The 12,739-nt window shown below is 38.4% G+C and overlaps 1 protein-coding gene across 31 annotated transcripts in view; it reads right to left on the bottom strand.

Annotated features, from left to right (window-relative positions):
- The window catches only part of hts (adducin 1-like protein hts), a 250,350-nt gene that overhangs the window by 26,683 nt on the left and 210,928 nt on the right, over window positions 1-12,739 (bottom strand). For 3 of the 31 annotated variants that reach the window (XR_011713493.1, XR_011713492.1, XM_071668197.1), the window contains exons 15-19: window positions 10,621-10,701; window positions 9,512-9,649; window positions 8,786-8,986; window positions 7,348-7,425; window positions 6,596-6,652 (exon numbers count right to left, since the gene is read on the bottom strand). The exons of 3 other annotated variants lie outside the window; for them this stretch is intronic. Coding sequence is in view for 1 of the 28 variants with exons in the window: in XM_071668197.1 (XP_071524298.1) it covers window positions 6,596-6,652; window positions 7,348-7,425; window positions 8,786-8,986; window positions 9,512-9,649; window positions 10,621-10,701 (555 nt within the window). In the remaining 27 variants the exon portion in view is untranslated. The remainder of the gene's footprint in view (window positions 1-6,595; window positions 6,653-7,347; window positions 7,426-8,785; window positions 8,987-9,511; window positions 9,650-10,620; window positions 10,702-12,739) is intronic. 25 more of the 31 variants (XR_011713512.1, XR_011713511.1, XR_011713516.1 and 22 more) reach the window with 22 other exon arrangements.

Here is a 12,739-nt window from a genome sequence, read left to right as displayed (position 1 = left end):
TAGTATATTTCATCTACTACACAACAACATGTGAAGGTTTTGTAGGTGTTCCAGAAAACCATGTTACAGAAGTGCAGGAGTGAGACTTGACTGTAAAGTGAGTTGTAAATGTGCGTTTCATTGTTCATTTGACCAACAATGACAATGATTACTGATTATTATTCTTTATTCATTATTCATTTATCATACTGTGTCGCTGTCTCCCGCATTAGCGAGGTAGCACAAGGAAACAAACGAAAGAATGGCCTAACCCACCCACAAACACATGTATATACATACACATCCACACACGCACATATACATACCTATACATTTAAACGTATACATACATATACATATATACATATGTACATAATTCATACTTGCTGCCTTTATTCATTCCCGTCGCTGCCCCCGCCACACATGAAATGACAACCCCCTTCCCCCACATGCGTGCAAGGTAGCGCGAGAAAAAGACAACAAAGGCCATATTCGTTCACACTCAGTCTCTAGCTGTCATGTATAATGCACCAAAACACAGCTCCCTTTCCACATCCAGGCCCCACAACACTTTCTATGGTTTACCTCAGACACTTCACATGCCCTGGTTCAATCCATTGACAGCATGTCAACCCCAGTATACCACATCGTTCCAATTCACTCTATTCCTTGCACGCCTTTCACCCTCCTGTATGTTCAGGCCCCGATCGCTCAAAATCTTTTTCACTCCATCCTTCCACCTCCAATTTGGTCACCCACTTCTCCTCGTTCCCCCCACCTCCAACACATATATCCTCTTTGTCAATCTTTCTTCACCTATTCTCTCCATGTGACCAAACCATTTCAATGCACCCTCTTCTGCTCTCTCAACCACTCTTTTTATTACCACACATCTCTCTCACCCTCTCTCTTACCCTTTCATTACTTACTTGATCAAACCACCTCACATCACATATTGTCCTCAAACATCTCACTTCCAACACATCCACCCTCCTCCACACAACCCTATTTATAGCCCACGCCTTGCAACCACATAACATTGCTGGAACCACTATTCCTTCAAACATACCCATTTTTGCTTTCCGAGATAATGTTCTTGCCTTCCACACATTTCTCAACGCTCCTAAAACTCTCGCCCCTCCCCCACCCTGTGACTCACTTCCGCTTCCATGGTTCCATCCACTGCCAAATCCACTCCCAGATATCTAAAATACTTCACTTCCTCCATTCAAACTTACCTCCAACTTGATTTGTCCCTCAACCCTACTGTACCTAAAAACCTTGCTCTTATTCACATTTACTCTCAGCTTTCTTCTTTCATACAATTTACCAAGCTCAGTCACCAGCTTTTCACCCGAATCAGCAACCAGCACTGTATCATCAGCAAACAACAACTGACTCGCTTCCCAAGCCCTCTCATCCACAACAGACAGCATACTTGCCCCTCTCTCCAAAACTCTTGCATTCACCTCCCTAACAACCCCATCCATAAACAAATTAAACAACCATGGAGACATCACACACCCCTGCTGCAAACCGACATTCACTGAGAACCAACACTTTCTTCTCTTCCTACTTGTACACATGCCTTACATCCTCGATAAAAACTTTTCACTGCTTCTAGTATCTTGCCTCCCACCCCATACAATGTTAATACCTTCCACAAAGCATCTCTATCGACTCTATCTTATGATCCATAAATGCTACATACAAATTCATTTGCTTTTCTAACTATTTCTCACATACATTCTTCAAAGCAAACACCTGATCCACACATCCTCTACCACTTCTGAAACCACACTGCTCTCCCCCAATCTGATGCTCTGTACATGCCTTCACCCTCTCAATCAATACCCTCCCATATAATTTCCCAGGAAAAGTCAACAAACTCATACCTCTGTAATTTGAACACTCACCTTTATCCCCTTTGCCTTTGCACGACGGCACTATGCATGCATTCCGCCAACCCTCAGGCACCTCACCATGAGTCATACATACATTAAATATCCTTACCAACCAGTCAACAACACAGTCACTCCCCTTTTTACTAAATTCCACTGCAATACCATCCAAACCCACTGCCTTGCTGGCTTTCATCTTCTGCAAAGCTTTTACTAGTTCTTCTCTGTTTACTAAATCATTCTCCCTAACCCTCTCACTTTACACACCACCCTGACCAAAACACCTATATCTGCCACTCTATCATCTAACACATTCAACAAACCTTCAAAATACTCACTCCATCTTCTCACATCACCACTACTTGTTATCACCTCCCCATTAGCCCCCTTCACTGATGTTCCCATTTGTTCTCTTGTCTTACGCACTTTATTTACCTCCTTCCAAAACATCTTTCTATTCTCCCTAAAATTTAATGATACTCTCTCACCCCAACTCTCGTTTGCCCTCTTTTTCACCTCCTACACCTTTCTCTTGACCTCCTGTCTCTTTCTTTTATACATCTCCCAGTCATTTGCACTATTTCCCTGCAAAAATCGTACAAATGCCTCTCTCTTCTCTTTCACTAACAATCTTACTTCTTCATCCCACCACTCACTACTCTTTCTAATCTGCCCATCTCCCACGCTTCTCATGCCACAAGCATCTTTTGCGCAAGCCAGTACTGCTTCCCTAAATACATCCTATTCCTCCCCCACTCCCCTTACATCCTTTGTTCTCACCTTTTTCCATTCTGCACTCAGTCTCTCCTGGTACTTCCTCACACAAGTCTCCTTCCCAAGCTCACTTACTTTCACCACTCCCTTCACCCCAACATTCTCTCTTCTTTTCTGAAAACCTCTACAAATCTTCACCTTCGCCTCCACAAGATAATGATCAGACATCCCTCCAGTTGCACCTCTCAGCACATTAACATCCAAAAGTTGTTCTTTCACGTGCCTGTCAATTAACACATAATCCAATAACGCTCTCTGGCCATCTCTCCTACTTACATACGTATACTTATGTATATCTCTCTTTTTAAACCAGGTATTCCCAATCACCAGTCCTTTTTCAGCACACAAATGTACAAGCTCTTCATTATGTTTTCTATAAACATTTTTTTCTTAATTATACCCAATGTGATTTGCTAATTTCTTCATAATAGAAAATCCATAAAGTTTTATCCAATGTGGTCAAGTTCTGGTGGGCACTCACAACACTCCCTGAACTTTGCTAGAAAAGCTTCTCCTGCCCCATTTAAATCAAATTTCAATGCTAGCAGATTCAGTGTCTCAAGTACCTAAAATGCTTCACTTCTTCCAGATTTGCTCCACTCAATCTCAAACTCAGACTAACCTGTCTTCTCTCCTGGTATACTTCATAACCTCACATTCACTTACATTAATGCTCAAGTCTCTCCTCTTGAGCATATTCCCAGCCTCAAACACCAGATTTCTCAATGGAATCTTCCACCATAGTTGTGTCATCAGCAAACAGCAACTGACTGCTCCCCAAACACACACACACATACACAAAAGCCTTCAAAACTGAACTTCTCCTGAAGACCATCACATTCACCATAAACAGAATAAGAGTCAACAGCCATGATGACATCACACATCCTTGCTGCAGGCTAATTTGGAACTAATTACCATCCTCCCTTAATTCCCCTTCCAATACTGCCTTAGTCGCTTGAAAGATAATCCTCATTGCTTTTAGAAGCTTTCCTGCTACACCATACATCACAACAGCTTCCAAAAAGCATTGCTATTAACCCCATCATAGCTTTCTCAGTGAATGTAGGTTTGCGGCAGGGGTGTGTGATGTCTCCATGGTTGTTTAATTTGTTTATGGATAGGGTTGTTAGGGAGGTGAATGCAAGAGTTTCGGAAAGAGGGGCAAGTATGAAGTCTGTTGGGGATGAGAGAGCTTGGGAAGTGAGTCAGTTGTTGTTCGCTGATGATACAGCGCTGGTGGCTGATTCATGTGAGAAACTACAGAAGCTGGTGACTGAGTTTGGTAAAGTGTGTGAAAGAAGAAAGTTAAGAGTAAATGTGAATAAGAGCAAGGTTATTAGGTACAGTAGGGTTGAGGGTCAAGTCAATTGGGAGGTGAGTTTGAATGAGAAAAACTGGAGGAAGTGAAGTGTTTTAGATATCTGGGAGTGGATCTGGCAGCGGATGGAACCATGGAAGTGGAAGTGGATCATAGGGTGGGGAGGGGGCAAAAATTCTGGGAGCCCTGAAGAATGTGTGGAAGTCGAGAACATTATCTCGGAAAGCAAAAATGGGTATGTTTGAAGGAATAGTGGTTCCAACAATGTTGTATGGTTGCGAGGCGTGGGCTATGGATAGAGTTGTGCGCAGGAGGATGGATGTGCTGGAAATGAGATGTTTGAGGACAATGTGTGGTGTGAGGTGGTTTGATCGAGTAAGTAACGTAAGGGTAAGAGAGATGTGTGGAAATAAAAAGAGCGTGGTTGAGAGAGCAGAAGAGGGTGTTTTGAAATGGTTTGGGCACATGGAGAGAATGAGTGAGGAAAGATTGACCAAGAGGATATATGTGTCGGAGGTGGAGGGAACGAGGAGAAGAGGGAGACCAAATTGGAGGTGGAAGGATGGAGTGAAAAAGATTTTGTGTGATCGGGGCCTGAACATGCAGGAGGGTGAAAGGAGGGCAAGGAATAGAGTGAATTGGAGCGATGTGGTATACCGGGGTTGACGTGCTGTCAGTGGATTGAATCGGGGCATGTGAAGTGTCTGGGGTAAACCATGGAAAGCTGTGTAGGTATGTATATTTGCGTGTGTGGACGTATGTATATACATGTGTATGGGGGTGGGTTGGGCCATTTCTTTCGTCTGTTTCCTTGCACTACCTCGCAAATGCGGGAGACAGCGGCAAAAAAAAAAAAAAAAAAAAAAAAAAAAAAACAATCATTTCAAAATTTTACTTCGCATTCTAGGTTTATGTAGGTTCCTCACTTGATCATCCATTGAGAATGTGCATTCTCAAAAGGCACAAGTGCATGACATGAATCCAGCTTATGCAATGAGTTGCCAAGGAAAAGATGTCATTACACTATAGGCCTTCTGCCACATTCTTTTGAAGCCTTAATCTCTTCCTTAGTTATGTGTCCAGAAAGAAAAACATTCGAAGTGACATGTAATGAGCTGACATGTTATGAGCAAGTTTATCAAATGTAATATTTCTTACACAAGTTAACAGTAAGACAAATGTTCTACCCTTGAGGAAAGGATGACAAATTCCACATATTTCAAGAAAAGTGGAAGCTCCTGTGACTCTTCACGAAAGTGAGTGGAAAGCTAAGGTGTCTCTTCTGAAAGCAAGCAAAAGCTGTTTCCACGGACTCTCTTTAATACTCACAGAATTATTCAGACAAAAACAGTAAATTGATAAAGTTAATATTTTCTTTGCTATTCCTAAAAATGACAAGAGTTTAGCAAGTCACTACATGACCAGCAAAAACAAGAACCAACAACAATCACATAAGCAAATATCCAAGACATCTGCTAGCTACTGTTCATCTTTAAAGTATTATCATTATCTTTTATCTCTGTCAAGTGTGCATGTATAGTCACAAAGTACCATATCTTTAAACCCTATAGTTACATAGCTACCACACAGAAGGTACTCCCCTAAATTAGATATATAACGAGCATTCTTTACATGCAAGACTGGGTAAAATCTATAAAGATCAAAAACTTGATATTTACAGGAGTGAGTTACACAAACACTCTATTTGGCAGAAAGACCACTCCAAAACTGCCATTTTCATTCATGAAATCTAGGCAAATGGAAAAACAAGACATCACAATAAAAAAAGGATGTACTAAATCCTAATTTGGTCGAAATGTTTGTTAACTGCCATATGGGATCGCCATCATCAAAGACCAGTAATCCTGCCATCTGCAAATGTGCACAGCCAAATGAGATCACCATTTTCTAAGACTTCAGTATTCTTGCCATTTGCAAATGTGCACATCAAGCTGTGCACTAACTTCTTACTGCATAAGAAGTTACATTTACACATCTCTAACTCCCTATCCTCCACACTTAATTTTTGATAAAGTCCATCACGTAGGTAATTGTTTGTTGTAAAGTTTTCTTGCTGATGCTAACCAAGCAGAATCAGTGTGATGTCTGCACTATATTCAGTCGATCTGCCCTACACGTTTTCCAATCAGAAATAACTACAATGAAAAAAAGGATGTTCAGTAACTACTATTAATCTGCTTTTATAACAAGCTAAGTAACCAGGCATTCTGAAGAGAGAGAGTAAAATTTCTGACACCCAAAGACACAAATGAAAGTGACAGGCCTAAGTGGTTTGGAGATTACATAAAGAATGAAATTTTCAAGCTATGCTAGCCCGCAATCACCCAATAGTGAGCATCCACAGACCTTATATCAATCTGTGTACTTGTAATGTACTATGTTTCTTTGAAACTGCCCCATCTGGTAAGCCTAACTATAACTAGCCCATCAATTTGGTCTCATAAGAGCTATGTAATCATGTGAATTGCAGTGTCAGATATTGTGGATGTGCAAATCTAAATTTCCAACTGTATGCACACAATAATGCCCACCCTAATCAGACAGGAAGAGTTTTGAGAAGAGCCATAAAAAACTGACTAGACATGGTACTGGCCCTTACCTTTACGTGACAGAGACCAGGAGCGGCGCTGGAGTGCTGACCGCTTCTCAGTTGCCACTGATCAACCAGACCACAAAAACAACATGCATTTCTGGTTAGTTCAATGCCATGCAGGTTGCAAATCAAACACTAAGTGAATACAAATCACTGTGAATATGCAAACATAGATGCCAAAATTTATGAGTTAGAATTTGAACATAACAATACTACATTCATAAGCCAAGGTGCAAAGACTTGTACTCAAAGCAATGAATGAAAGACACTGCTTAGATATAGCTTAACTTTTATGTTTCCTAGTTTTAAGATAATAAATAGCTAAAATAAAGGTGAATTACTAAGTTTACTGTATCAAATATGTTAGTAAGATGTAAGACTATGCATCTAAGAAAAGAAAACAATTATGTGTTTTAACTAAAACAAACATCAAAGGAGAGAAACACTCATGTGTTTAGCAATCTAAAAAAGTTTATGCTATTCTACGAGAAATTAACAATCTACTTTTAAGAAACAAAATGTAGAAAAACTTATCACCAATTGCACTAACTAGTGAAAAATGAAATGACTGAATTAATAATAGAAAATACTTAACATATCTTTCTCCAGATCTAACCTGAAACACATTTTTTATGATCATTTTTCTTCACATCTTAATGTAGATGTAACCCAAGAGTGAATATCCTTAACTGGAAAAATAACATTAAAAAAATCTTTTGCAATTAAAAAGTAATTATTCTAATCCTAAATACAAGTACCTTCGTTTTTATAAAATGCAGACTTTGAACGCTCCAGCGTGGGACTTGGCTCCCGCGCCTTCACTCCATCTTCCTCTGCTAGTATAAGGAACAGTACAAACAAAATTCAGTTAGCAAACTAAACTACATAACATTATTCTATAAGGAGGGCTAATGATTAGAAAGAGATAACCATGCTATTCAGAACAAAACAAAATCACGTGCTATGTCATATACTAGTATTATGTATCTTAAGATTTCATACAGTTTGATTTTCAAGATAGCTACTCATGCACATACAATACATGTACTCATGCACATGGCACAATTACATCATCATCACCTAAAAATCCTGGAAAAAAAACGTAGTTGCAAAATCCTTACAAATCTTACCAATGTCAATATATATATTGCAGATATGATGTTGTACTCCCACAAATAAAAGCATTAAAATGGTGAAAATAGAATAAACATTACATATCATATCAATGTATTGTTTCTAGAAAGCAACATACTCGAATTTACAAGCACCTTCAAACTTCTTGTAAATACTTTTTAGCACTTTATAATTCATTAATTGTATCACAAAGAAGACCTCTGACTGTATACATTTAAAATGGTTAGCTCACACCACAATCTTAAAACACTATTAGTCACCAACCAGCATACTTAAAGGAGTTATCAAGTGAACCACAGGCATCTTCATCAAATCCCTGTATTTCACCAATACCAACAGGAGTAAGTTCACATGAAGTAAGATATTTGCTTTGAGGAACTACTTAAGTGGAAGAACATGGCTGGAGTTCAGACAAAAACCTATACTATGTTTAGTTTTAAAGGTAAATTAACCCCTAAAGTAATGTACTCTTGACTAATAAAAATTCATAATGAAAAATGAATCACATGAAAAACACTAAAAATGCATGTACCAAGTGTAAAAGCAATAAAATTACCTCTTGTCTGTTACAGCAGACTACTTATCAGTGTTGAAGCAAATATATTTTGGTATCAAATATCTTAATTTTTTTTCTATGTTTTTGATCATGAACTACCTGGTCAAAATTTATGAAACCAAAGCAACAAACATTCAAATGAGAAATTACATATGGTAATAAGAAAACATATACTAAAGGGGTTGAGTTATACTACTACCCACACCAGCTAAAAACAGCTGTGATAACTTTAATGAGATTTCAGGAAATAAATTCACAAGCTGAGCCCCACCTGTTCATTACAAGCACCAGGCTACCTGTTAGATCAATGACTGTTAGGCACACACAGGTTCATCTAACACCGCTCTGGCCAAAGGTTCTGTATGTTTTGGATTTATGGATCATTCCAACATGAAAAGCCCATGCTAGCCCACTTTACTGGCCGGCTTATGCAACCTCGGCCAAAACTGTGATAGACAGTTTCTCTTGTGAGTACGCAGCTGGGATATACATGGATATGATCTTACTAGATCGTGATGCTGCCTTTAGCATCTTCTGAATTCCACGGGTGAGAGAGTTGGTTCGGGGGGTAAGCTGGCCCTCACCCACCTGGACAGTGGGGGAGTGGGACAAGGTATCCAAGCCAGGAGGAGGTAACACCTCCTCCTGGTCCCTAACTCCACCTGCTGTCTGCAGGGAGGGCTGCAGGTCTTCAAAGGGAGAGCCATCTGAGGGAGGGATATCATCACACAAAACTGGCCAGGGTCACAGTTCCCACACACCTCACAAACATTGTTGTTGGTAATGTGGAAATATCTCAAAAAATTTTACTTTGAATTCAAGTTCCTTTGACTGTCAACCACGTATCAGTTAAATACATTTAAAGCACAATCATTAGCATAATTAGTGAATGTTTCACACAAAAGCAACACTCATATAGATTAGCCTTGTTTGTCATCAGTCTCCATAGTTGACAGCAACCACTGATTCAGAGTAGAAAAGGATTATAACCACACTTCCACACTTTAAAGGCACTGGTACAGAGTAATACCCATGTCCAACACTGACTGCCGAGTTAATCATATACTTTCCCCAAATGCTTCACACTGCAAATTTATCCAAGAAGGTCCACAAAGAATATTTGGAATAATTAACTTCAATGCTAAGCCTGTACCCCTGACATTAAATACAGCAGCAGTGAGCATCAGATATGGTTGTCTAAAGTGGTCCCTGCACACAGTCCTGCAGGTTACCTCTCGCTGGCAGTGTTTTCATAGTTGCCTGGACCCTCTGTGGGGGGCCAACTGGTACACCTGGGCCCAAGGTGGGCTTCTTCGGAATGCTGGGTTTAGGGGGAAGGCTTGGCTTTTGGCGAACAACCCGTTCTCCATCTACCATATGATATAGAATCATTGGGAGAGGGTACTATAAATAACTGCTACAAAAGGAATGCAACACTAAATTTTTTTCACTGAATAGATGAATTTTTATATCACTATAATAGTTAACAGTCTTTATCTACAAAATCAAACAATTAATTAAGTAAAGATCTATACATCACTTTTGATCCTTGAAGCACATCAACAAAACTTTATGAAAGTATAGTAGCTGTAATAACCGATTACAAACTGAAATGTAATCATGGAACATTATACACTAATACAAAAAAGGGCACAGATTGTTTTATATCTAATATTGATCTAAATCACACCTAAAATACTGAACCAGCAATACCTTTTAAGTTAATTCTGAGTAATAACCTATACGAAAATTAGTTCAAACAAAACTGCAGAATGAGCTACTGTGAGGGTATACCTAAAAAAATTCTTAACTTCCAAACGGGACATTACACAAAACCTCAGGTTGACCATCATGCTTAAAACAAGTACAAGGTGTCAATTATAGACTTGCAATCTATAGCTATAATCTGGGATCAAATGTAGAGACAAGAACAAAAGCAGCCATACAGAACCTACGCTACACAGCAGAAACGCAGAGACGAGTCTTACACGATGGTGATCTTGGGGGAGTCATCCAAAAAGACATCTGCCCTCAAAGATTTTGTACAGAATTCTTAAACCACCTTATATATTAGTTAATTCTTTTTGGAGATTCTACCCTCTTGTTGTAAAGAAATAGTGTATATATCTTTTACTAGTATCTACACAGGCTTTTGGCACTGCTACATTTTTCCACCTAAATTCAGAAAACCTATCCAGAATGTAAAACCCTGAGGTGGTTTAAAAGTTCTGTTGGTTGTTATGGACGATGTATCCTTCCAAGTTTCACCATCATCAATCAGCTTTAGTGGACGTATCCCACACACTACTTATTAGCAGACAAACTTGAAAACCCTACTGACCATCACTCAGGACGACAGACTGTGCTTTGCTTGCTCTTGGCGCCTGTTTTGTTTCCACCTTCAGCACAGTAGCGCTTGATGCTGTGTGTACCAATTACATGCTATCATCATCAAGCCATTTTACTTCCAACAGCTTTCCTATTCCCTTGTGCAGAAACTTCATCACATTATTTTATATATATTCAAACAAAAATTCAGGAGTGAAGTCATATACCTTCTGCATCAAATGCCAGTTAAAAGCTGTTTTATAAACTCATCTAAATACAAATCCCTGCTCTGCTACACATTTTTCCAAAACATCATTCTTAAAATATTTTACATAACCCATATCTCTCAAAAGACAATGATTATACAGTAAAATCTATTATTTTCATGTGCTCAGTCTATCTGGTAAACATATCTTAACATCATCAGTTTTACCCCATGAAATTGACTTATATCTGTAACAGATCCATCAAGTAAGAAAAAGATTAAACATGTTAAAATATTCAGTTTTCCACACAAACAAACTACAGTACAAATAAGCAATTAAATATAAGAATACAAGGAACAAGTTTAGCAAGTAAAGTCAGGAGGAACAAAGAAACTTTGAAAAGAATATTGAGGACTAATCAGGAGAAAGTCCATAACTTTTCCATAAATTCATAGGGAGGAAATTGTCAGTTAAAGGGCAACTTAACAGGCTTAGGAATTTATATGGAAGAGTTATCAAAGATGATGTACGGATATGTGAAGGCTGAATTAAAACTTCAAAAGTGTTTTCACTGTGGAATACATCAGAGCACCAACCTGAAAGAGATGGAATGGAAAGGAGGTCTTTGAAAGCACTGAGACCGTGCCTTTTCATGAAGGTTTAATTTTCAAGAGAATGAGTGACTATCATTGGTTAAGTGAACAAATGAAGCTAAATTTTACAACAAAAAGTGAAGCTCTTGACTAAAGAGAATACACTTTTAGAGTACCCAAAATGCAACACTCAATGTCAGTTACAGATTTAAATTCTTCACATGATTAATGCTATTTTGTTCTAGTAAGCTTCATCACTCTTACTGGTATTACTTTGAGCTAAGAAAGAAAAAACTGAGGTCTTAAAAGAAAGCAGAAAAATTGACAGGAAAGCTTGGACAAAATTGTCAACAAACAATAAAAAAGCCAAGTACTACAATAAAGAATTTTGCCTCAAACTGAACTTCAATCTGATATGGATTCAAATAAGGAAAAGTACCAAGACCAGTCAGTCACATCAATATCCATAAGGAAGAGACTGAAGGGAAAGATGAAAGAGGAACACAAGAACAAAGGTTAAATGTTATTGGAAACCTACGAAGTAAGTTAACACAACTACAGTAGGAGTTACAAAATTGAGGAATCAATTCAAGGATCAAAAAGGGAGTCATGAGATGAGAGAGGATCTCAGAAATAAAGTCTCTAGGTGTAAAACAAAAATTAGATATAACATGGAATTTAGGAGGAACAGGAGTAGACAAATGAGGATGAATTCATTAAAAGGCAAATATAGTCTGATGGATCTTTTCTAAATTTCCTAGAGGCTGTTCACAAAGAGAAAAGGACTAAAATGTATACAGAATTTATTCACAATAATGAGTAGGGAGGTGAAGAACATGCAATTCAGCAAATGTTCTGTTAGCAGAAAGGACTAAAACACATACAGAATCTATTGACACAGTGGGCAGTAGGTGCATTAGTAATTTTGGCAGCTGATTAACAAACACAGAGAGTGAAAAATGATGTGGATGAACACAGACCCCAAAGTAAACAGGATATTAAGTGAAGTGTTAAAAAGAGTAATATCTAATGTCATAGATGGAGGAATCATGGAAATGTACAGCCTAGTTAATGAAAGGTTTAGAAAAGTACTGAGTACACAGGACCAATGCCTTTCATCTTAAAAAGAAATCACAGAGAAAGTCATAGACACATAGGCTGATGACTATTCAATGCAAAAGAATGCAGCTGAAAACGGAGTACCACCAAAATTAGAAATGTTAGTAAAGCAAAAGGATGATAGAATAAGTCATTGATTATTTTTTGTTTGGAAGATCATACACCAGATAAGAAAAAAAAGGAGAAAGAAGGTAGAAATACTTATCAAAATATT

Source organism: Panulirus ornatus, chromosome 12 (genome assembly GCF_036320965.1).
Source record: "Panulirus ornatus isolate Po-2019 chromosome 12, ASM3632096v1, whole genome shotgun sequence".
In the NCBI taxonomy this organism is placed as follows: Eukaryota; Metazoa; Arthropoda; class Malacostraca; order Decapoda; family Palinuridae; genus Panulirus; species Panulirus ornatus.
Note: the sequence above shows the minus strand (reverse complement) of the source record. Positions and strands in the feature narration are given on the sequence as shown.